The 26,727-nt window shown below is 46.1% G+C and overlaps 1 protein-coding gene across 2 annotated transcripts in view; it reads right to left on the reverse strand.

The window, feature by feature from the left end:
• Positions 1 to 25,736, reverse strand: part of LOC136855498 (GTPase Era, mitochondrial) — a 73,627-nt gene extending 47,891 nt beyond the window's left edge. The window contains exons 1-3 of one of the 2 annotated variants that reach the window (XM_067132587.1): positions 25,598 to 25,736; positions 22,501 to 22,636; positions 4,918 to 5,099 (exon numbers count right to left, since the gene is read on the reverse strand). In XM_067132587.1, coding sequence (XP_066988688.1) covers positions 4,918 to 5,099; positions 22,501 to 22,597 — 279 coding nt within the window. In that variant the 5' untranslated portion in view covers positions 22,598 to 22,636; positions 25,598 to 25,736. The remainder of the gene's footprint in view (positions 1 to 4,917; positions 5,100 to 22,500; positions 22,637 to 25,597) is intronic. The other variant, XM_067132598.1, reaches the window with a different exon arrangement.
• Positions 25,737 to 26,727: the final 991 nt, after the last annotated feature.

A 26,727-nucleotide genomic window follows, 5' to 3' on the forward strand; every position in this document is an offset into this window, starting at 1 on the left:
TACTCTATTTACAGTATTAACATAATTTACATTTATTTTCAGCTTATATTCAGAGGAAATGCTTAATAGCGGATATTTGGGCCAATTATCAAAATTACTAGACAGCCAATCAGGTCCTTCTAACCAACACTTTCTTTGTGACAAGTACTTTCCATATGACAATCCTCTTGTAATTAAATCAGCTGGGTTCTGGTCAGTATGCACATAATGATAAACTATAGGGATGTTAAATTCATTGGAGAAATAACCAGCAAGACTATCTGCCTCCAATATCCTGTTTCTTACAAATTAGATTTCACTTTAGGCTCTTTTGTTATAATCCAATTTAGCACTACTTGAGCATCAACACAAATATTTACAAATTGAAACTGAATATTATTATAAGTTTCCATTAAGGTTGGTAAACACTTCAAAGCTAAGACTACTCCCATTAATTCTAAAGTAGGTACACTGTGCTTGTTACCCTTTTTCAATGGAGCGAGCTTTGCTTTAGCAAATAAGAAAGTACTTTTATTTTCTTCATCACATGCATACAACACAAACCCATAAGCTTAAGTAGAACTATCACAAAATATATGCAGTCCATAGGATTTCTGTTCATTTATGGCTTGTCTAGGAAATGATAACTAAGATAACATTTCAAAATCTTTACTGATAGTTTTCATTTCATTTATTTCTTTGGGCACTTTCTGATCCCATTCTATTCCTAACTTCCAACTTTGCGCATTAGGATTCTACCTTTAATAGTGACGGGTAAAACAAAGTTAAGTGGATCAAAAACCTTGGATATTTGAGATAAAACTTTCCTTTTGGTGTCAGCTTCTGCTTCTACCACACAATCAACTATACTTAAAGTGTCATTATTTACATTATACCTATACCCTAATACCTTCTCCTCTGTGCACCCATGCTTTACTAACCTATCATCAGATTTCATGGTCTCCCTTAACTCAGTTGAGTTTGAATTCCATGATCTTAAAGTGAATCCACCTTCCTTCATTCTTGAAAAACAAAGATTATATAGCTCATGTAATTCACCTATGTCATTGCTAGTCACTATCAAATTATCTACATAAAACTTGTTTTATCTAATATTTGCCTACATTTGTCTTGAGGATATGATTCATTATGATGTTTCATTACATAATTCAAGATAAAAGGAGAAGTATATCCAAAAACAATAGTTTTATATCGATAACAGGCTAAATTATATCCTCTTCTCCAAAAGAAGCAAAATCTATTCTGATCATATTCACTGGCCAACTTAATCTTAAGAAAGGCAGATTACTCGGCAAACATAGCATGTTGATTAGTTCTGAAATAAAAAAGCAATTTCAAAATGGAACCCATCAAGTCAATACCAGTAAAAGCAGCCTCATTTAAAGATGGCAGGTCCTTTGAGGTTTTCAAAGAACAATTGAAAACTGGTCTTATTTTAGTTATTTGTTCTTCAGTTCTGATTACTGGCCTATGTGGAATCCCAGTGTGATCTTCATAATTGACAGGATCTACTATTATTTCTTCTATAATTCCTTCTTTCAATTGATTATCAAAGACTTCCTCATATTTCTTTACTAAACCATTCCTATTAAGAAGTTCCATAGTTCTATCTAACACTTTAAGTGCTACAAAATGATTAGAAGGTACTTTGGTGATTTTGTCAGCATACCAAGGTAAGTTAACATGATAATGGCCATCCTTTAAAGTAATTCCTTCTTTAAAATTCTCTATTTGTTGTTTATCAAAAGACACTAACTCTTTGTCACTATTCTTAATCCCCATAGACTCAAAACTAAACAGATTTTCAAACCCATTATCTATTTCACAATCAGTTAGTAGATGCTCAAGAGGATTGAAATAAGACTTAAGTGGGTCCATCACTAAATTTACCATAGTCTTTGTTCTAGCACTAATATATTCAACATTGACAGGCTTTCTTACATGAGCATCAAACAGTTCCTTGTCTTGTTTTGAATCAAGAAAATTGAATAACATTCCCTACAGGAGCTACCTTGTTATTTATAATTAAACAATTACCTCCAGCACATATCTCTTTATGAAATGAAAAATATTGAATTATATCAATACCAGTTAACATTTCAATTTCAAATTCTTCATGATTCCCATGTCCATTGAAGGCTTCATCAGCTAATTCGAAATTTGCTGCCTTTAATTTATCAGCCACTAAATTCATGCCAGGAATTTCAAACTTAACGCTCATTTTTTCACATACCAATAAAGGAACAGAATAAGCTTTATTTTCAATTTTTATGCCAGTAGACATTTGCTTAAAGTTCAAAGTTTGTTCACCTATATGGGTACTAACATTATGATCAACACTATACAAATTGTCAAAACTAGAACACCTATAGCTTTTTTCATAATATAAGATCTTTGACTCCCGCAATCGATCAGACCTCTTATTTTACGATACCTTTTTCCATTCTTAAGCTCTAAGGTCATAGCAGGCAAAATGTTTCCTATTTCTATATTGTGCATAGCATAACACAAATTTACATTAGTACTAGTATAAGATTTTTTGTTAGGGCAGAGAGGGGTCATATGTTCTCTCCTTTTACACACCGTACATGGAAAGCGCAATTTTCCCTTTTTTCCATAACACTCTGATTCATTATGCCCAGAACCAGCACATCTAGGACAAAGAGACAATTCTAATATTCTGGCTATTTTGGCTTCATAAGTTTTAAATTTGTCACAGTTACCTAATGAGTGGCCATCTGCAGCACATAGTTTACAAGAAATTTTAGATGGTTTACTAACTACTGATTCAAAGTTTTGCACAGTAGGAAACCTTTCATCTTTAACTTGCATTAGGCCTCCAGCTACATTATTACTAGGTGATTTTTTTCTTTCTTTTATTCCTTACTGGCTGCGTTTGTCTTACTTAGGGTTTTCAGAGCATCTTTATAATTGTCAAAAATTTCAGTCAATGTAGGGTAATTATTAGAGGTTTTATTAATCAACTCTCTTAATACTACTTTAGGTAGTTTGCTCATGATTATATGGCTCACAAACATATTCCCTGGAGTATTCTCCTCCAAAAAATCAACCCCATACTTCTGGAGTCCACTTAAATAAGACCTAACTTCAGATATGTACAATTTAACATTTGTGAACTCTGAATCATGCTCATTACTGAGAGGCGAACTTAATATATTCTTTAGAGTTTCATCCGTTCCTCTGTCGGGAAAGCCCTCAAAAGATGAGTCTGAATCTCCATCCCCAAATGGGTCTTTACTTGAGCTGGAATTAGAGAGTTTTTGTCCAAATTCCTAAGGTCTGACATAGGTTCAGTAAGAAATCTCTTGCCTGCAACACTCCGTCCACAGACGATGCATTATGTCCAAAATAGGAGACAAAACCCTTGTGAAAACCTGAGGTGCTGTGTCTAGACCGAAGCAGAGGACCTTGAACTGCAAAGTTCCGGTTGGACCCGAGAAACAAAGGAACCTCCAAGATTCCTGATGAATCAGAACCTGGAGATACGCATCCTTGAGGTCCATTGAAACCATCCAATTGTCTCTCTGAATTGATCGACAGAATTAGCCTCAGCGCAGGATGAAGGTTTGTCCCCTGAAGGAAAAGGAATCTTCGAAGAAGAAGAAGGAATATTCTCCAACCTTTCCGAACATGAAGAACTAGCAACTAAATTTGAATTAGCCTCCACCGATCTAGCAACCCTTTGTTGCAGAGAGCCTACTGCCGGAAATAGAATCACTGCTGAATCTAGCAAGGGAGCCAAAACCTTAACCACACCTAACCCCGAAGCAGACTGCACCTTCAACTTATCCTCCTGACTATCTACTAAGACACTATCCCTACTTGTCTAAGTCAAGCCTAAATCTGAATTCACCTTAGAACTTACATTACCAGAGGGGGGGGGGCAGATCCTCCCTTTGAGGTTTGCAGTTCTCCAAGACCCCCGCCACCCATTAGGGCTGGTTCTGGAACAGGCAGGGGAGCTGAAAGAGAATGATTAGATTCTATTTCCCTATTACTATTGTCCTGATCTTTCATTTCTGTTAATTTAGACATGAAACTAGAAAATAAACTAGACATACTAGCTGATAGTTTATCTTCTAATTTTCTAAACAATTCAGATTCTAAGGCATCTTTACCAAAACCCTGTCTCTCTACTGCTGGTTCCTTACGCTTACTCTTAGAAGCTAAAGATTTCCTGTGCTTCACATAATCCTCCATTTGCTCTATTGACCATGACCTACATTCGTCACATCTCAGAGTGACGTTACATTGAACCTTCCTGCATGGTACGCACAACGAATGTCTGTCATGTTTGAGGGTACTCATCCTTCTCTTGCAAGCTGTGCACGATCGATGAGCTGCGGTGTCTCCAGCAGTAGAACTCAGTCATAACGGCAGTAGCAGAGGTGGAAGCAGCGGTGCTGTCCGAGGGGGGTGTCTTCTTTTCTAATCTATCCATTTCAACCCCAAAATCCAGGCCAAGTCTAGATGGGAGAGAAGATCCAAAACCTGGCTAAATAGTAAAATCCAGGAGAAAAGGGCAAAAATCCGGTCCAAGTCATTATCCAGAATAAAAAAAAAAAAAATTATTAGGGGGTTGGGCTGAGAACCAAAATTCGCCTGATGTAGGACAAGTCCTAGCAGCACGGCGAACAAAAAGCAATTGAGGATCTCGGCCACACTCGGCTGGGACTTGCAGCAGCGTTGCCAACAGTACGCTAGGTAACTCATTTGACAAGATTTTCCTATAAGCGTTGGTAACGCTGACAGTTAATTACCCACCTAGTGGGTAATGAGTTATGGGGATGTAGTTCAGGCTGGTAGGTGACCAGGGCTAATTCAGGTGTTCAGGGAGTGTATTGCAATATAACTAGTTTTAGGTTACTGACAGTAAAATAATCTTGAAATACTTACACGCCATCGCATGAGGACATTGATAAGAGTGCTCTTTCCACTATTAGGCACACCTATGATTGCCACTTTCAAAAGCTTAGCATTGGGAGGCGAGTCTACTTCTCCTCCCAACAATAAACTCATTTCCTGTATTGTTTTCGGAACTCTTCTCTGGCATAACCTGTTCCATTCTGCTTCTGAATCTATAAAAAAAAAGCAAAGCAAATTGACTGAGATATAATACAATGTCAAATTTTGTAACCTTACAAGTGCAGATAATATTAATAAAAAAATTAGCACAGGAGACATACGATTTACAGATTTATCTCTGTAATGCAAACGTTCATCTTATATTACTGGTACTGTATATGTTAATCACCCTACTGGGCAGTAAGCAAACTATCCATCATTATAAATTACTGTGCTACTGAAAGGGTTCCCCGATCAACCCAAGATGGGAAAGGTGTATGCTTCCAGACTATCCCGAGCATACATCAAACCACCTGCTTTCTAGGTAGCTGGATATGACAGAGCATAGCTGTAGAGTGGTATCTTCTTGTTAAGTCTTCTGTAAAGATTTATACGAAAGGAGTGTCCCACAGCTGCAACACAGCGTTGTACATAACAGAATGAAGTGAACACTTTGGATGGGAATGCTTACAGAAGGTGAGACTGCCTACTACTGTATTGTGTGTCCCTCACATGAACCTTTGAACAATCTTACGTCTTTGGCTATTGCCAAGATGAAAATGCTGACTGACAGAAAACCAAAGGGATCAGGATTTTGTGCCTCCTTGGATCTACAATTTGCTATCAATGTCATTTTGTTTGTCATCACTTCTACCATCTTGTCTTTCGTGTGATGAACACAGGTTTGGAGGCCCAGCAAAATGGCTCAAATTCTAAGCAATATTACCACCAAATGCAGAAAAGGCACTGATGGACTGACTAGATAGCAGTGAGCGGTAGACTATTACTGGCAAGATTAAATCAAACTAGTGCAATATGAGTATCATAGGATGCTATGCATCAACTAATGAACTATCTGAAGAAATAAACAATTAATTTTATTTAGAAATACCTGAAAGAGATGTGAGAACTGTTGGTGATATGAATACAACAATGAAGGTATGGAGGATAGACGGTAAAGGAGATTCAGAGAGAGACTGCAAACAAAAATGAGATGCAATCAGTAAGTGTATGCGTTACAAATACTGTAGTAGGGTAATTGGAGATGGAGATGTTCTTGTCAAACAAAAAAGACATCCATACATTCACTTGACTATCCATATACCAGTCATAGAACCAAACAGATCACACAGCTTTCATATGAATACTTTGTTTGCAGCCTTCAACGACTCTTCCTTCTTGCTTCAGGAATACGTATTACTATATAGAAGATGACATTTTTATAATAAAATAAATTTTTATATATGCTTACCAAGCAATTACACAGCTAACTAACAGCTTCCCACCATGGCCGACCAAAAATTCAAATTTAGCTGTGGCGTTACCATCGCTAGTGTAGGTGACAGGTCCTGCCCATTATCGGGACTGACAGGTACAACTCAGTGGGAAACATCAACTCATTTGAGCCAAAATACATCCATCTGTGGGAAAGGAGGGAGGGCTCCGATTGTGTAATTGCTTGGTAAATATATATAAAACTTTATTTTATTATAAAATGTAATTTTTATATAAGTGACTTACCAAGCAATTACATAGCTGACTCCACACTGAGAGGAGGTGGGTTAGATGGACATAAAACTAATCCAAAACATTAAGAGATAATGACTGAACTAGAAGTTTGCTAGCATTGAGACAATGCCTGTTGTACCTTACCTAGTCAGAGAGCTGCAACAGGTAAATACCGCCTCTGGTCAGCATTCATCTTAACCTGTAGAGGGCATGGCGTATTTGCCAGAGTCGCCCCTACTTCAGTGGGTACTTTGCAGCTGTGGAGGTACACCGACGGCTGACAAAGACAAAAGGAGGTGCCCTTGCCCTGGGCATGACCAGAATAAAAACAACAGTGTCACCTACACCATAAGAAAAACTAGACAACCAACACCCCAACCATAAAAAATCTGGTGGGTACTCCAGGTATGCTTGTACCCCCAGGGTTTCCAACAACTCAACACCTAAAAAAAAAACCAAGGCGAAGTAACAATAGAGGGACAGTTCACCCTCTATGCTTCCTCTTCCAACACCATGCCAGCCACCAATAAAGGCCCTAACATACTGTAGTTATCAAAAACTGCTTCCACGTCTTTCAGGTAGTGCAAAGCAAACACAGACTTTGATCTCCAAAAAGTCGATTGGAGAATGGAAGACAAAGACGTATTATGACGAAACACAAGAGAAGTGGCGACGGCTCGAACCTCAGGAGCCTTTACCCTCAAGATCGGGAAGGTGTCCTCTTGAATCTGAGAATGCGCTTCTGAGATAAGGCTCCTTAAGAAAAAGGAGAGGGCATTCTTAGAGAGTGGGTAAGATGGGTTTCTCACCGAACACCAGAGTTTGCTAGAGGAACCCCTGATCTTCTCACTGATGCGGATGTAAAGCCGCAAGGACCTCACAGGGAAAAGAAGTCTCTCCTCTTCTTCCAGCCCAAGAATATTCTCCAAGCTCTTAATAATAAATGAGCAGGGCCAGGGACGAGAAGCATCCTCGTTCTTAGCAAGGAAATCAAGTGAAAAAGAGCAAACTGTGTCTCCTTGTGCAAAACCAACTTTCTTATCCATTGCTTGGAGTTTGCTTACACGCCTTGCTGTAGCCAGCACTACAAGATAGAGAGTCTTCTGAGTGAGGGACTTCAAGGAGGCAGAACAAAGAGGTTCAAAAGAGGAGCTCACAATCCACTTTAAAACCACGTCCAAATTCCAAGGGACTGAAAAGCGATTGTCTGTCTTGGAGGTCTCAAAAGACTAGACAAGATCACTAATATCTTGGTTCATAGACAGGTTAAGGCCTCTGTGCTTGAACACTGAGCTAAGCATAGCGCTATATCCCTTAATTGTAGAGGGGTGACAATCTCCTAACAGTCTTGAGAAAGAGCAAGAAGTCTGCAATCTGGGCTACAGAGGTTTCAGAAGAAGAGACATGATTTTATGCACACCATCTTCTGAACACTGTCCACTTGGACTGGTAGAGCTTGCTAGAAGAAGCTCTTCTACATCTAGCAATAGCTTCTGCAGCCCTATGTAAAAATCCTTTTGCTCTTACGAATCTCCTGACAGTCTGAAGCCTGTCAGGGCCAGAACGGACAACCCTTCATGGTACCTGTGAAAATGTGGCTGTTTGAGCAGCAGCTGTGCTTGTGGAAGAAGCCTCAGAAAATCCACAAGAAGAACCACTCCTTCCTTGGCCAGAAGGGAGCGACTGGGGTCATCGAGACATTCTGATGAGAACTGGACTTGTTTAACACCTCCCAAATCATCCCGAAGGAGGGAAAGACGTAGACGTCTAGGCCTGTCAAGTCTAACACCAATGTGTCCGTCATCCAAACTAAAGGGTCCGGGACTGGCAAGCAAAAGAGAAGAAGTTGGTTGTTCTTTGAAGTAGCAAAGAGATCTATGGAGGGCTTGCCTCAAAGCCTCCACAGATCACTGCAGACTCTGGAATGCAAGGTCCACTCTGTAGGGAGAACCTGGTGACCACGGCTTAACTGGTCCGCCAGAACATTCATCTACCCCTGCACAAAGCGGGGGAGTAGCTTGACTTGATTCTGCTCTGCCCTTAGAAGAAGGTCTTTGGCTGCCTTGTAGAGAGTGAATGAGTGGGTGGCCCCCTGCTTGCAAACGTAGGACAGAGCTGTGGTGTTGTCTGAGTAAATCGTAACTATTTTCCCCGATGCGAGTGGAGCTAAAGCTTGAAGACCCAGATGAATGGCCTTCAACTCCTTGACGTTTATATGTAGCGATTTCTAAGCTGTGGTCCAAGTCCTCGACACCTTCTGACTCCCTAAAATGGCTCCCCACTCTACGTCTGTGGCGTCGGAGTAGAATTCTAGGCTGGGGTTCAGAGGAGACAGAGAGAGTCCTTCCTGAAGTCTCTCCTCCGATAACCACCATTGGAGATCCTCCTTGATCTCCGACGTTACTGGGAAGACTATGGAGTCTGACTGAGTATTCCTGCACCAATGTGCCTTCAGGAAGAATTGCAGGGGCCTCATGTGAAGTCTGCTCAACCTCACAAAAGATTCCACTGAGGCTAGAGTTCCGAGAAGGCTCATCCACCAGAGAGCAGAACAAGTCGAGAGACTGAGAAACTCCTGCACATTCTGGAGACACAACTTGGCCCTCTTGGGGGAGAGAAAAGCCCGAAAAACTTGAGAGTTCAGAGTCATCCCCAAATAAAGAATGCTCTGAGACAGAGTCATTCGGGACTTTTGTGAGTCCTTTGTGCATTGCTCCTCTGACGGAGAGCAGAGAAGCCAATCGTACAGGTATAAAAATACGCTGATCCCAAGGATGAAGCCACTTGCTGAGGGGAGCGAGGATTCGAGTAAAGACCTGTGGGGCTGTGGACAGGCTGAAGCATAGTGCCTGAAACTGGAGAACACAGCCCCAAAAAACAAACCTCAGGAACTTCCTTGAGTCCGAGTGAATGGGGACATGAAAATATGCATCCTGCATGTCCAGGGTGACCATCCAGTTGTCCTGATGGAGAGGACATGACAGACTGGTTCGTCTCCATGTGGAACTTGGTCTTTGCCACAAACAAGTTTAGAGCACTGACATCCAAAACTGGCCTCCAGCCCCTGGAAGCCTTGGGGACGACAAAAAACCTGTTGCAAAACCCCTCCAACGAAAGGCCTACAACTTCCTTCACTGCGCCTATGTGAAGGAGAGAATTAACCTCTTGAGCGAGAGCCAAAAACTTCTTGGACCCTGCTGAGTAAGCCGTCAAGGTCATTGGCAACTTTGAAAGCGGAGGGTCTGATTGAAAGGAATGGAATAGCCCGTCTTCAGAACCTGCACTAACCAAGGTTCTGAGCCCCTGCGACTCCATTCCTCCCAAAAAAGGTGCAACCTGGCACCTATCGGAGCACAAAGGGCATGGGTTTCATTTACTGGTGGCCGTTTTGGCCGAAGACTTAAATGACTTTGCTGGAGGACAAAGGTTCAAGTGAGGTTTGGACTGGGTTCTAGATCTTCCTCCATGAAAGGGAGAGGTGGAAAAGGCTTGGAAATTACTGCAGGTGCTACATTGGAATGCTTCGATGATAGGATCAGAGGATCAGGAGTCGATTTCTTCTGCAGATCCAAAAGACCTTCTTTAACAGTGTCATGGCGAAAAAGGTAAGAATAACAGTGTCGTGGCGAAAAAGGTAAGACTTATTAAGTGGAGCGAATAAGAGAGCCGACTTCTGGATAGAGGTCACTCCTTTAGTAGTAAAGGAGCACCACAGCTCTCACTTCTTCATTGAGCCCATCATACATAGTGATCCAAGTTCAGGCGAACCATCCCTCACTGCCTTGTCTGCGCAAGACAGAACATTAAGCCAGTCCAAAGCAAAGTCTTCTGCAAGGGCTGGGCAGTCTTCAGTTTTCTGTGCCAAAGCCCACACTGTCCAATCCAGGAAACTAAAAATCTCCAAAACCTTGAAAATACTACGAACAAGATGATCCAGTTCGGGAGATGAGAAGAAGACTTTCACCGAGACAAAAGCAGTACGGCGTGATGCATCAACCAAGATAGAGAAGTTCCCCTGGGAGGAGGCAAAAACTCCCAAGGAAGGCACTTCCCCAGTGGCATAAAACCTGTACCTCCTCTTAAGAAGCTTCAAAGGAGGGAAGGCAAAAGTAGCCTTGCCAGCAGCTCTCTTCGAAATCAACCATTCGTCGACCTTTTTCAACGCTCTCTTCAAGGAGGAGGAGAGGACAAGCTTAGGAAGGCAAGAGTCAGAGGCATGCTTCTTCATCAAAAACATAGAGGCAGGGGAGTCCACAGGAGCAGGCTGGAAGAAGTCCAGGAAGTTCAATAACAGGAACCTGAGGAGACTTGAATAAGCCGAGGCAGGTGCCGAATCATGGTCTGCTTCTTCCTCCTCTGACGAAATAGGAGAGAGAACTAAATCCTTGGACTTAGGAACCTTCTTCCTCTTTAAGAAAGTCATCAAATCCTCCAATTGACGCTTAGTCGAAGCCAAAGAAGAATCCTCTTGAGGCGGCGAAAGAGGGAAAGGCAGCGATGGCGCCGGGTGCTTAGAAGAAGGAGTCAAACAGTCCAAAGTTGGTGCCGAGCGAGAAGAAGCTGGCACCAAACGAGCAGGCGCAGGCGCCTGAAACTGAGCAGCTGGCACCAGGCACATGGGAGAAGGCAGGCGCTCAGGAGCGTGAGAGCGCTTGGGCTGAGGCAGCGAGCGCTTATTATGAGAGCGCTTAGGAGACAAGACCAAGCGATCTTCGGTGCCAAGGGACTCAAGACTATCCTAGGCTGCTTGTCGAACCTAAGACGACGAAGGAGGCGGATCAGCAAAACTGCAAGAAGGTTGGGGACTAACACTGACTTCCTTCAGTCTCGTAACAGGAGGAGAAGAGCTGTCTGCAGCTGCAGATTGCCTCTTCAAAGGGAGAGGAACAGAAGACCAATGCCGACGACACCTTCCAACTGACGACGAATCTTCCGAATCAGACATACAATGCGCACTAAACGAGACACCTTTCCAGTGGCGATCAGTCAACACCTGGGAACATGCAACAGGCTCAATGGAGGGGAGACTGCCTGTGGGCAAACCCTACCAGCCTCTCTTCGACCTCCGGTATGTCTTCTCCCCGGTGCGGGGGAGCGAGACAGGGACCTTCGTCTAGGAGCACTGGTAGGACAGACAGCCACCTCCTCAGAAAACACAACACTCTCACTTTGCACTTTACTAGCACTGGGAACTCTGGTAGCACAAATACCTGGAACAGAAGCTTTTTCAACAAAACCCTTAAAAGATAAACCAAGATTCATGACCGTATTGGCCAAAAACTCTAACTTCTTATCGACCTTAGACACAAGACTGGTGACGGTGTTGGGATCAGAAGCATGGGAAGACAGTAAAGAAGTACTGTACGTGGTAAATCAGTAGGACTCAAAATTGGAGAAACAGAAGGGATATAAGTGGGGAAGAAACAGCATTACCCTCAGCCAATGAAGACAAAGGAGTAGCTTCTAAGCTAGCTCTATGCTCGGCTCTAAGAACAGCCTTCCTCTTCCTGTCTTTATCAAATTTATCAGAATGGGAATGATAAAACTTCCAATGCTGAGAATCCCAATCCTGACAAGTCTCTCCATTACATTTAATACATTTAGTATGAGAATCATACATAATCTTACTTAATCTAGTTTTACATTCCTTGGTACAGAACCGAACGCTAAAAGAACTAGAATCTGACATGGCAAATTAGTGAAAAATTACAAAACAACCCAATAATATCACAGTTTTTGAAAGTAAACTGTATTTTTCCTAACTATACAAACCTGAGGTCCTTTACAGTAGGAATTACTTACGGCAAAGCTGGTCACGGCTGTTAAACCCTTGAACAAGGTGGTTAGGCAGTAACTACCGTCAGTAGGCGGGGAATACCCGCCCGCCCGTATACATTTCACTTTCAAAAATTGTTATTTGTTCCAACACGATATACAAACCATTGATCCTTTCATTAGGAAGACTCACTGGTTGGAGGGAGGAATCTGCGAGTCTCTTGAACTTACTGGAGTTCTGCACACCTAGGCTACTCCTCCTGGTTGAAAGAGCAAGGAGGAGTACCGTGCCTCTGACATATTGATCGAAGTGTAGGAACTTCAAGATCAAATATCAGATACTGGACCTTTTCGCATGAGTGAGGAAACATAACTCATTCAAAATAGGTTGGGAAGAATCTTAGAGTGGGAGACAGTCAGAAATACCTAAGATAGGGATTCCCTTATTGCCAGTTTCTCCTTCCTCCCCTTGTTAGAGGAAGGAGCGGAATTGCTTCTATGATTCTAGAAGAAAGATAGAACGGGTGCTCGATGTGTAGTCTTACCGCATCAGACGCCAGATCCAGCAAATATCGGTCTGAGTCATATTCTCATTCCAAAGGAGGAGAAGTAGGAGGACAAGGAAGGAGGAGGAGGAGAGGCCAGTCACCCTCGGAATCCTTCTCACTTCTGAACCAACACCTTAGGCAAGATGCTACTAGTCCTCTTGAAGGAGCCGGGTAAGAAAACACAACTTATTGAGCAGCCACCACAGGGCCAAAGAATCAAAGGTTTCAAGGACCTGTGGGCAAGACCACAGGAAGAAGACAAGAGTGTGGTCTATGAGACCACATCCTGCTTCCGACCGATAGAAACTTCCGGAATGTGAGGGATGGACCAAGCCATTAACTTCGTGAGCTCTCGGGTCAAAAGTACCGGTATCGTCGTTGCCAGCTGCCGAGCACCTCCTTCGATCGCTTCACGAAGCCAGGAGAAAGATGTCTTTAGACAGTTCTTCCTTGGGAAACACAGTATTAGTGAAAATGTTGACGACATCCAGGTTAGGAATGATCGGGTTGTAAGAAACGCGGGATCAGTTGTCAGACTTCTGGGTCCCTTTGCATGAAAGAGGAAACGTCAGTTTGTGCAAAGTAGGCTAGGAAGAACTTGGAGTCGGATGACTTAAGGCAATCACACGCATTGGGTTTGTCTTATAGTCATGGTCTCCCTCACCCCTCTTGCAAGGGGAAGGAGTGAGGTTGCTTCTATCAACCTGAACGGAAAATAGAATGGGAGCTCCCGTTGGGTGCTTATCTGCATCGACCGCCAGATCCAGCATGTAATGGCACGTCCGCTCCCTGCCCATGGGAAGAGAGCCAGGATGGGGAGAAAGAAGAGAAGCCAGTCACTCTACATTCATTCTCCCAATCACAACCGTACATCTTAGGCGAGATGTAACTTGTCCTGTTAGAGGAGCCGGGTAAACTACACAACTTGTTGAGCAGCCACCACAGGACCCAAGGAAAAAGTGTCCAAGGACTTGTGAGCAACATCCCGGAGGTAGAAGGAGGTGAAGGTAGTCTGTTGGGACCACACACCTGCCTTCAGCACCTGCACAACTGACATGTTCTTCCGGAATGCGACGTACAGACCAATGCTGCAGACTTCGTAAGCTCTCAGACGAAGCGTACCGGTGTCGTCTACTCCTGCAGCAGAATACGCTTTCCTTATTGTCTCACGAACCCAGAAGGAGATGGTGTTCTTGGACACTTCTTTCTTGGTCGAGCCAGTACTAACGAAGAGTCGTCGACACTCAGGCCGGAGACGTTGAGTCCTCTTCAGATAGTGCCGCAGCACTCTAAGAGGACACAGTAGCATTTCGTCTGGTTCATTACCTACAAAGTCCTCTTGAGGGATCGTGAAGGACTCGAACCGTGCGTCAGGGACCAAAGGATTCTGAGTCTTCGCTACAAAATCCGGGACGAAATTGAGCGTAACTGATCCCCATTCCCTCGAGTGTTTAACATTGAAGGAAAGTCCGTGTAGTTCGCCAACTCTCTTCACTGATGCCAGGGCCAGCAGGAAGACGGACTTGAGGGTCAGATCCCTATCTGATGACTCTTGTAGAGGCTCGTATGGTGCACGAGTCAGTCTCCTTAGAATGAGAGTCACATCCCACGCAGGGGGCCTGAGATCCCTCGGTGGGCAAGACCTTTTGAAGCTTCTCATTAGTAGGAAAATCTCGAAGGAAGAAGAGATGTCTACTCCTTTCAGCTGTAAGACTAGCCCGAGTGTGGTGCGGTAGCCTTTTACAGCTGAAACGGAAAGAAGCTTCTCTCGGCGAAGGAAGATGAGGAAGTGCACGACCTGCTGAATAGTAGCTCCGACCGGGGAGATACCCCGTCGACTACACCAACCACAGCAGATGGACCACTTTCCCTGGTATACTGCTGCAGAGGATCGTCTGAGGTACCCTACCATCTCTGTTGCTGCGTGACGCGAAAAGCCTCTCGCTTGCATGAGATGGTGGATAACCTCCAGCCATGAAGATAACAGGGACTGCACTGCCTGGTGGTACCACTCTACGTGGGGTTGACAGTGGGGAATCTCTCTCGGCACCTCGGAGAGGAGAGCTAGCAGGTCGGGATACCAAACAGCCTGCGGCCATTTGGGTACCACCAGAATCATCCTGAGATTCGGAGTGATCATCACTCGGCTGATCACTCGGCAAATCAGACAGAACGGAGGAAAGGCGTAAATGTCGAGGTTGTCCCGCGGGTGCTGGAACGCGTCCTCAGCAGCGGCCCATGGGTCCAGCACGACCAAACAGAAGACCTGGAGTTTTCTGTTGTGCCAGGTGACGAACAGGTCGATGGCTAGATGCCCCCACAGTTCGAATAGCCTTTCCGTCACTTCCAAGTAAGGGACCATTCGGTTCCTATCACTTGATTCTGGCGGCTAAGCTTGTCTGCCACGACATTCCTCTTGCCTGGAATGTACCTGGCTGACAACTCTATTGAGTGAGCCACAGCCCACTTGTGCACCTGCATTGTCAACTGGTGGAGAGGGAGGGACACTAGGCCCCCCTGCTTGTTGACGTATGCCACTACAGTACCGTAGTATTGTCGCTCATCAGTACCACAGTGTCCCATCACTCAATCCCGGAACTCTTGGAGAGCCAGGAAGGCTGCCTTAAGTTCCAGGATGTTGATGTGAAGGCGCTTGTCGTCTCGGTACCACACTCCCGAAGTCAGCAACTCCTCCAGGTGTGCGCCCCATCCCTCGGTTGATGCATCTGAGAACAGCAGCATGTCCGGAGGGGGAGTATGCAGGGATACTCTTATCAAGAGGTTCCTGTCGTCCATCCACCAGCAAAGGTCCTCCCTCACCTCCTTGGAAAGAGGAATGAGGAAGGACTGGGGGTCTCGGGACTGGGACCAACACTCCTTTAGTCTCCACTATAGAGACCGCAGGTGAAGACGCCCATGAGGTACTAGCTTCTCCAGCAACGACAGGTGGCCGATGACGACTTGCCATTGCCGGCCTGGCTGCTCCTGTCGTGACAGGAACAGCTGTGCTGCCTGCCTGAACCTGCTGATACGAGAGTCCGAGGGAAAGACTTTCGCTGCCACCGAGTCTATCAGCATGCCCAGGTACTTTATCCTCTGCTTGGGGATGAGATCTGACTTCTTGAGGTTCACCAGGATCCCAAGATCGCGGCAAAACTCGAGGAGCCGATCCCTGTCCTGTAGCAACTGCGAGCGGGAGCTCGCCAGGACCAGTCAGTCGTCAAGATACCATAGTAGACGTATCCCGTGCAAGTGGGCCCAAGCTGACATAAGCGAGAAGACTCGTGAACACCTGGGGAGCGGTCGAGAGCCCAAAGCAAAGTGCCCTGAATTGGAAAACCGTCTCCCCGAGGACAAAGTGGAGGTACTTGCGAGAGGATGGATAAATGGGTATTTGGAATACGCATCCTTCAAGTCCACTGTAAGCATGAAGTCATTCTCCCTGATGGAAGCACGCACGGATCGCGCTGTTTCCATCATGAACCGAGTCTGGCGAACAATTGGTTCCAGGGAGAGAGGTCTATGACTGGTCTCCATCCTCCTGAGGCTTTCTCTATGAGAAAGATACGGCTGTAAAATCCTGGAGACTGGTCCAACATGACTTCCACAGCACCCTTGCTCAGCATGGCTTGCACTTCTTGCTGTAGTGCAGTGTCCTTCGGAGTTCCTTGGACGTACGTGCGGAGATGGACCGGGGAGTAGGTGAGGGGAGGCCGAGGCTCGAAGGGTAGTAGATATCCCTCCCGAAGGACATCCACTATCCAGGTCTCGGCTCCGTGTCGCTGCCATGTAGCCCAATGGCTCGACAGGCAACCCCCCACCTTTGGCAGCTTTTGAGGGGGAACGCCGCCCCTAGCGTTTCCCCTTCTTCTTCTTCCCCTTGCCCCCTTTACCGGATTGGAAAGTGGGCTGAAAGGGGCGGGAAGACCTGCTTTTTCTAGAGGAAGAAGGCTGGGTGTTCCCATGGGACCCCTTCGAAGACTGGGACTTCTTTGGGGGCCGAGGAAGTGCCAGCCTGGCCCGAGGGCCTGGCTGCAGTGGAATGTGAAGACCCAGAGGTCTTGGCCACTGCCTGGTGGACAAGCCAGTCGCTGTCATCGGCCCGGCGCTTGTCCACCGCGGCGTCCACCAACTCCCTAGGGAAGAGAGGCGGAACCCAGCAAACGGTCCATCTGCAGGGTCATTGCCGACTCGGGTCGTACAGACCTGGAGAAGCGAGAGAGAAAGGTATCTCTCCGCTTCAGGACCAGGTTTGCCCACATGTTTGCTGTCTGGTGGGTGAGGTAGGAGATGGCCCTACCCCCAGACTGGCATAGTCTCCCAAAGGCGGAGTCCTCTCCAGGCACGATAGCACCCGAGGAAGCAACTACCTTCCATACTGTGAAGGACCACAGATCCAGCCAGGAGACTGCCTGGAAGGCTGCCATGGTAGTGGCTTCCAGGGTTGCGGCTTCTTGCTGAGAGAGGGAGATGCTCTCTGCAGTAAGCTGCTGCAACGTAAGACCCGGATCCAGATGTACCAGATCTGGGTCAACCTGTTTAGGTGGCAATGCCCCCTCCGATGGTGCGTAGAAGTGCTTCTGGCGAGGAGAGAGAGAGAGAGAGAGAGAGAGAGAGAGAGAGAGAGAGCGAGCGAGCTTGTCCGAGCGGTTCGATCTTAGGGAATTGTCTTGCCCAGGACCCCTTCGGCAAGCGTGGACCACGGCAGCCTTGCCAAAGCCTTGGGTTCTTTCTTGGGTCCCCAGTAGGATTCGAGGTGCGACAGACGATCCACAGTTGAGGCCGTGGTCCCTTCCCCGATGTCATTGTGCTGATGAATCAGCACAATAACCTCAGCAAACGTCCTCTGTTTCCCGGGGGTGTCCGCATCCTGAGGAAGAGGAGCCTCAAGTCCTTCCAGAGTGCAGTCCTCCCGATCTACTCTCCCTGCAAGAGGGAGAGCCTCGGCAGACCCCCGTGATCCTTCCTGCACTACGCGGGCGTAAGACCTGGTCGAGCCGAGGACCGAGCCAGGTACATACGCCCCCGAGGTAGAACTCTGGGGAGAAAACGTGCCAGAGTTCTTCCTGTCTGACTTGTGCCCCTTTGAAGGAACACAAGAGGTAGAGGGGACAGGCGAGGAGGATTGGGCACTCCCACTGGCCTTGCTGGCAGAACCAACAGGGGCAGTGGGCCGGGAGCAGTCACCAACCCGCGGTGGTCACGGCAGGCCGGGTCAAGGAGAGTGCTTTCACCTAGGCAAAGCAGTCTCTCGAGGAACGTGGAGCAGCTCGCGTGAGTCGAACCGCGCGCTCGCCTCCCCCGAGCCAGGCTGCGGGGACTGGGAGGAGTCGAGAGTGCAGCTGGCTGGCGCGAGCTTGCGCTGTCCTCTAGATGCGCCCCAGCCTTCTTCGAGGCTGTAGCTTCTCGGGAAGACTGAGCAGGGGACCTCTGCCTCCCCAGGCGTTCGGACCCGAGGGACCGAAGCACTTTCCCGGGAACCTGGCTTGGCACTCACGGAAGTACCAGCAGGAAGAGTCGGGGCACCTGCATGCCCGGACTCTTTCTCTCGCCCCACGCCCGGGTCTGTACGGCGAGAAGTTTCTCCCGTATCAGCCTGGGGTACCTAGGTCTCCTTGGAAACCCAGGTAATCAGAGCGACTCAAGCACGAGTGTTCGACATGGACCCGCTGGCCTTAGAAGCAGGTTTCTTCGGCACAGCAGGGTGAGTGCGGACCATGGTCTGCACACCCTTGGCTCCCGATGCAACTGACCCGGGGGTCAGAGCAGCAGTTCCCTGATCCATGGATTGGGAAGAGCCAGCAAGAGATCCCACTGCCTTCCCTGTGGAAGGAGGCAGTCCCTTAGAGATCTCGGTGTGAGACTTCTTGGGGGGGGAAGGCAGGCTTCCTCTTCTTTGGCTGGAAAGCCTCAGAAGGAGAAGAGGAAGAAGAGGTAGCACACGAAGATGAAGATGATGACGAAGACGAAGAAAACGACACCTTTCTCAATCTCTTCTTTGACTTCTTCTTCGCCATCTTCCTCAGAATTGAAGTCAGGTCCCCAAGCCATGTAGGAGCAGCTGGGGGGCCACAGCAGCAGGTGCAACCCGGGCAGCATAGGCGGTGCTCAGGCCAGCAGTTACCGGGGCAGGAACATCAGCGCGGCAGCCAGGAACATGCGGAGGAGGAGCCGGGAATGAAGGCACGGGTGGCGCGCGGGCAGCCAGGCAGGGCCGGGCCAGGATCGAAGGCATGGGGGGTGAGTCGGTAGTTAAGCCAGGCCGAGAGACAGGGAAGTGAGGAGCTGGAACCATAGTCATAATTGGGCCAGGGTCAGCAACAGGGGCAGGAACAGTCATATACGGCACCGTTGACGTCACCATGTAGGAAGGCCCAGGTCGTGAGAGCGGGGCCAGGAGCCCAGGAGGCAGCGGAAGGGAATGGTGAGAGGCAGGGGCAACCGAAACTGGGTGTCCAGGTGTGAAGCCACCGACACGGGCAGCTTGGTGAAAGCAGGCATGGTGACAAACGTGGTGGTGGTAGTGGTAGCCGTGTGCATTGTTACTGGAGCGCCAGACAGATGAGATACCAGGCCCTCCAGTGACGGAACGCCAGGTAGACCCAGGTGTAACCAGGCTGAGGATAGGTCTGATACCTGGTTATCCACCCCGAAACCTGTAGAAATAGTCGGGTTAAACTGGGAAGTCTCCGCTCGCTCTGGGGGAAAAATTTCCCCCCCAGCTCGAGAAGTACCCTGAGAGGATGTCCTGATCAACTGCCCCCCCACGCCCTTCCACACCCGATGAAACGAATGAGGAAGGGGAGGGGTAGTCCTCACCCGAAGGAGAGGGAGCAAGCAGGGAAAGTTCGCAGGGAGGAAGAAACGAACCTGACACATTAGCCACCACTGGAGTCGTCAGGGGCGTGTTACCCTCGGACGAGTCCTTGGCTGGCTTCCGATGGTAGCGCCTCCTCCCTTCGAACCTCTTCCATTGCTCGGGAGACCAGGAACAACACTCACTACAAGGAGCGTCGCACGAACACACACGCCCCCTGCAAGTTGGGCAAAGGGTGTGTGGGTCCGTGTCGATGCTAGACCGAAAGGTATTACATTTCTTGCCTCCTACCCCAGGACACACACGCTGGGGATAGGAGGGTTTAGAAGGTTTATCAATATTCATACTGAAAACAAAAACGGAATTTTCCCACCAAAAGGTTGAAAAAGGGCAGTCAGGCATACAGCGAAGAACAATGTCCGCATTCCACAATGGCCGAAAGCAAATTGGAATGTTTACATCAGGGCAGGTGGTAATCCCGCCTCCCGGACGGTAGTTAACTGCCCAACTACCTTGTTTGAAGTTCAACAGCCGCTTCCAGCATACGCCTGAAAGTAATCCTAATGTAAAGGACCGAGGGTTTGTAATGTGTCGGAACAAACACAAAACCCAGGGGCATGCGAATCGGTTCTCTAACCCAAGGTTGGGAAGAGTCAGCGAGAGACCCGCTGCCTCCTTGGAAGGAGGCAGTCTCTACAAGTCCAAGGGGCATCAAGGGGAAAGAAGCAGCCTTCCTCTCCTTCGGCCGACGGAGGTCTATCTGGTTCCCGGGGCCCCCTCGATCCTCGGGAGAGGAAAGGAAGAGGAAGAGGTAGCAAAGGATGAAATCGAAGATAAGTTGAAGACGGTGGCTACTTCCACAGGGTGACTTCCTTCACCTTCACTCTGACATTCTCTACAGGATGGTGAACATGAAACATCGTAACCTCCAGGGCAGCTAGGCAGGATCACAATGGAAGCGGCCCAGGACATGACCACCAGGAGAAGCAGCAGGCATGATCAGGACAGCCGATGCAGGTGCTACGGAAGCGGTTCGGAAAGCAGGAGTTACAGCAACGGCCAGGAACCTCACATAAATGTCATAACACAGGAAACAGCTGGAGCAGACGGACCACAGACACACCAGAGGCAGTGCCACAGCATACATGAAGGCCAGCAATGACAGCGATCGATCAACATCAGCGAGTCAGAACGATCTCGACGTGGAACTATGCCATTCCAACCAGGTACTGTGGTCGATTCCGAAGCAACACTGTATGAACATTGGGACTCCTTCAGGCAAAGATATCCCAAGATATCCAGCCAACTATTGCTGTGCCTGCGATGCTCACTGTCACCCTGAAAGAAAAAGCAAAGATGATTAGTAGAGGGAGACTCCTCTCGCTCCGAGGGGGACTGCCCTATGAAGCGAGAGGAGGCCCCTTAGAAGAGGTTGCCTGACTGCCTGCAGGCCCCCCTCACGGTCTTCGCCCGACGAGTGAGTGAAGAGGGCGAAGGAGAGAGAAGGAAGAGCCTACAGGGAGAGAGAAGGAAGGAGGAGAGGCCACCAAGGGCGCCGTGGAAGCCAAACTTACAGATGACACCCACCACCTCCCCTCCCCCACAACTCTCCATGGCCCAGGCGGCGAAAACAACACTCAGCACAAGTAGAAAGGAAGTAGTCATGCCCTTGTACACGGAGGGCAGGAGCCCAAGAAGGGGAGTGAGCTTTTTACCTCCCGATCAATGTAGGGGAGTGAAGATATTACGTCCCAATCTAAAATCTCCGAACGTACAGGGGAACGCCTTCAGTATCTAAATAAAGGGCTACTGGAAGAGAAGCATTACCACTTGGTTACGCCCCTCTCAATGCGCCTTGTTCAAGAGTTTAACGGTCGTGTCCAGCTTTGCTGTAAGTATTCCTAATGTAAAGGACCGATGGTCTGTATATCATGTTGGAACAATCACTAATTGCAAAGAAGGCCACACAAAATCTGAGTATGTCACCAAAAACAGGAAACCAATCCAACAAACAATGCAAGGTACTGCCCAAAAACCACCAATGTTGATCGGGCGCTGGCAGAAAATGAACTGATGTTTCCGGCTGACTTGTACCTGTCAGTCCCGATGGTGGGCAGGACCCTGTCACCTACACTAGCGATGGTAGTGCCACCGCGAAATTTGAATTTTTGGTCTGTGGTGGTAGGAAGCTGTTAGCTATGTAATTGCTTGGTATCTCACTTACATAAAAATATAGGTTTATACACTAGTAGGAACAAATTAGTTTTGTTTATAAAAAATGCTATTACTGTATTAACAAATATTGCTTAGTGTCATGAATTCCTTTTTTGCCAAATTTACATGCATTTGGATTAACTGAACATTGTTTCCTTTATTTGGAGTCTGTACAATCTCTTGTTAATTCTAATGAAAACCATCATTCTCTACAAAAGATAGTACAGAATCTCTACTTTGCCTAGAGTTTTCATTCTCCTATTGCAGAAGCTGAAAAAAAAACAAATCAACCACATATTGATAATTTTTTGAAAGGTAGTACTGTAATGGTTAAAAATGAAATTGGGCAATTCAAAGTGACTCATCCAGACATTATAATATAACACCAATGGCATAAATCTTTTACCTTTTGATGACTAAAGCAGAACATACTATAAATAGAACTCCATGCACTTAAGTGACAATAATTCTGCATTTGAGCAATATAAAATTTTGCTTATTCTATATTTGAGCAATATAAAATTTTGCTAACATTAGGGAACTGAAACTAACCATCTGTTTTTATACTGAAATTTCTGGTCGAGAGCCATGAAAACGAGCGGTTTCTTTGGTGAACATATGGTTGAAGAATACGATTAATAATCCTCATTGTCTTCCTTTCAGTATTTTGAGGAGAAAAACTCCATACCTGAAAATACAGTGCAATCCATGCATTAATGAAAATCCTCATAAAAGGAGGAAGTACCATTTAAATGGTAAGAGTAATTCAGAAATTTTAAATGACATACATTTGGTTATCTTCAATGCCTAGTACATGTATATAAATTTTAAGATGCTTGAATTCACATCCGTCTTGTAAAAAAAATAATTAGCATTAAATTTATCTTCACTATATAGCCTAAACTTGTAACTTCTCCCCTTACTAATTTCAAGTGTTAAAGGCAATCTAGTTTGTCACACATAATATTGGAATAAATACAACTAATCATATGAATTACAAAACTTTTGAGTACTGTAATATCAGATTTGCAGGTTTGCCACAAGTATGAAAAACTAGGCAGTCCCCGGTTTACGACGGTTCCGGCTTACGACGTTCCGAGGTTACGACGCTTTTCAAATATATTCATCAGAAATTATTTCCTGGCTTACGACGCATGTTCCGGGGTTACAACGCGTCGTACGCCAATCCGACGGAAGAAATATGGCCCCAAAATGGCAGAATAATCATAATTTGAAGGTTTTTTTTGATGTAAAACTCAATAATAATGCAGTTTACATCGTTTTCAATGCACCCAGAGCATTAAAAGTAAGGTTTTCTTATGATTTTTGACGATTTTCGACGATGTTCCGGCTTACGACGATTTTCGGGTTACGACGCGGCGCAAGAACGGAACCCCCGTCGTAAACCGGGGACCGCCTGTACCAAGTACTTTTGTGTAATTGTTACACATTTTCAAGTTATAGTGAAAATATGTAAAATTCCACAGAAGTACTCAATATTTAGGTTTTAATTAACTCTCCTTGTGGCAAACCTGCAAACAACTACTCCTGTATACAACTATAGGTATTTTACATACAACAATGTCATTACACTGTGTTTAGTAATGTGTTCAACATATTGACTGAAAACATTTTCGTTCTATGATCTTTAAAACTTATATTGACTGTATTGTGTTTCAAGGGTATGAGAAATGGAAGGAAAAAGAATATAAAAATAGGGGCAAATGCAGAGTGAGGGGTCAGGCCTAGTAAGCATTTCTGTAGATGGCATTTCAGTGGGAAGATAACCTAACCTAACTAACCTTTGCCTAGGCTTACCTTGGATACCGTGACTAAGCTGGCTGGGGGGAGGGACACCCTTAAGAGAGATATTAGGCTAAGATGCTAGCTAAAGTCAGATACATTCCCTCCCCCCAAATTAAGTGAAATCAACTTGACCTAACCTAACCTTGAGAGAAAAATTGGAGTGCCTACAGTTTAGTTGGCCAAGGCTGTCGTGTGGGTTCCAACTAAGAAACTGGCAGACGAATACAAACAAGACAAACTTTTCCTGTAGCGCCAGGTCCTGACCTAACCAGATGTAACCAACCTAACCTAAGATAGGGCGGCGTGCCCTAACCTGGCCCCAGGGGGCTTTGCCCCCCCTTGGACCCCCCAGAAAGCGTGGGGTCATTAGGTCGCAAGCATGGTCGGGTCGCGGAACTACTTACCTTGGCGGAGTGGGCGCGGTTACAGTTTCGTGTGCTGTGGGTTTCGTCTGCCGATTTCCTAGCCATGACCCACCACCAGGTGGCAGTAGGTACTGGCTAGAGAATCGGCGGATGCATACAAAAAGATGGCGACCCAACCTGACGAAACCGACCTAACTGAACCTAGGACGGCGTGCCCTTACCTGGCCGGGGGGGCTTCGCCCCCCTGGACCCCCCCACAAACCTAGGTCGCGACCGAAACTAACGAAACCGACCTAACCTAACATAGGACGGCGTGCCCTTACCTGGCCGGGGGGGCTTCACCCACCCCAGACCCCCCCAGAAGGGCCGTGGAATTAGTAAATCTATAACTTTTCAAAATAGCACGTACCTCATTCGAAGTCGGAATCGGCGACATTAGACCGCATTTTGGCGGGTGTTGAAACGGCTCTATTTAAGGGATATGCACGTTTAATTAATTCGAGGAAAGCTTTAAAGGGGCAAGGGACGATGCTGCCTTCGTCACACTTGCCACGAGTCCCGCCAAGTAGGCCACTTTTCATTAGGTAAACCAGCAATGAATGCTCTTCGTGACACAAAACGCCTAAATCCATAAGGGTCACTGGATTCTTAGCCGCAAATTCCACGTGGGTCGGATACGACACGGAAGACACAAAAGTAGCCATGTTAGCAACTCTTGAACCCGGAAGAGACTGAGGAAGGTTGCGGGGCATTTCGGGTCATTGGTCGTCAGCCGTTTGGGTGGAACTACTTACCTTGGCGGAGGGATCTCGGCACGGCAGAATGAGTTAGGCGGCCCAGCATACGAAACAGTAATCTACCCGCGGAGTGATTGTAGTCCGGGCAGAAGGTGTTGCGCGGCCTGGCCAACTAAACTGTTAACTACAAAAAAAATTTTTGACAGTCCTGACTAAATTAAGGTGGCAGAAATATGATACGTTTTCCCTAGCAGAGTAGCAAAAAATAGGGTAATTCTTTACAAAAGGTCCGCATCAATATTTGGTGTTTGACCTTACTAAAATAATATATACAAAACCCCTTAATATGTACAGTAACTTAACACAACCACCTAACCTAACCTAGGGCGCCGTGCCCCTACCTAGGCCTAGCAGGGGGGGCTTCGCCCCCTCTGCGACCCCACCTTAAGGGCACAACCCAACACATCAAACAAACACCAAATATTGATGCGGACCTTTTGTAAAGAATTACGAAAAATAGCCTACTGTAGGCTATAGACTAACCTATCTTTTCAGAAGACCATTGTGAATATCTAATTTGTGCTTCCCAGTTTTACGTATGTTTCTCCTAAATGGCGACTACAGTGGCCTATGCCTAGCCTAGGATAAGTAAGGAAAGTTTTTTGTGTTTTCTTTTTTACTTGGCAGCGAGTCGTTGGTCCTTATTTTCTTCGTAAAATCATTGAACAATATCATTCTTACCTCTTACTTCATAATAGGCTGTAGTGTTGAGGTGTGACGCTTTAACACTGCATTAGAATACAACTATTTTCCACGCCTAGCCTACTGTATATCCACTGAATCATGTGCAATATAGATTATAGTAGTAGTAGTAGATGAGGTTTGCCTCTGAAGCGGCTCCCTTACTTATGTCTTTGTATCTGCACCTCATGAGCTCCTGTCGTGGTTACTGGCTCTTTCAGTTTTCTCTTCTTTTCCACATTCTCCAATATTCTTTACATCTATAAATGTGAAGTTTCCTAGTATATTTTAGTCACTTGTCCGGTATGACTGTTGCAGCTCTTTACCTTTTGTTCCTTCAATGCTTAGCTCTGCATTTCAGTGTGGTTTTTTTTTTCTTCGGAATTCACACCTAGCACGCACTATTTCCTTCCGCGAGTTTTTCCTGTTTTCCGTGGGTAGGTGATTTGCTCTAGCTCGATAGAGAGTAATTAATGTTGGTCCCGCATCATTTCGTGTTCCATTCCATGTTGATTGCTAATTTTCCTTTCCTTCCACATCTTGCTATCCACTTTCTATTTCCCTTCCTTTTTTTCCAAACCTTTCACCAGTTTCCTTCACTTTAATGCAGTCCCATGTTCCTATTAAATTATTACTTTTTCATTCGGAATCTCTCCTAACAATCCATTATTGTTTCTGTTTTTGAACAGCAGTATTTTCGCTTAATTCTGTTTATTTTTGACATTCGTACCTCTGTTCCATCAATACATAAGCAGATTGTCTAAGCACACAACTCTTGAATAGGAATTATTAATCAAGAAGTGTTGCTGCTTCATAAATTTGATGAAATGACTTGTCCAGTGTCTTGCTTTGGAATTCTCTTCTTTTTCTAGTCATTAGGCACTTTATACAATTCAGACTGCAGCCATTTAGCCCTAGGCATCTTTTGCTCTCTGGAAGTCCCAGGTGGTTTTTCGTACCGTTTGTGCCAGTGCAATTACTCCAGTGTTCTTATTGGTTTTTATTTACCATGCTTTGTTGAAGTTATAAAATCTTCGAGCCCTCTAAAGAACCTAATGTTGCATATCATTTGTCGTTTTCGGTAAATGTTGACTCAAGGCAGAAAATTATTTTCATTTCTATTGTAAGAA

The sequence above is a fragment of the Macrobrachium rosenbergii genome, chromosome 3 (assembly GCF_040412425.1).
Source record: "Macrobrachium rosenbergii isolate ZJJX-2024 chromosome 3, ASM4041242v1, whole genome shotgun sequence".
Taxonomy (NCBI): domain Eukaryota; kingdom Metazoa; phylum Arthropoda; class Malacostraca; order Decapoda; family Palaemonidae; genus Macrobrachium; species Macrobrachium rosenbergii.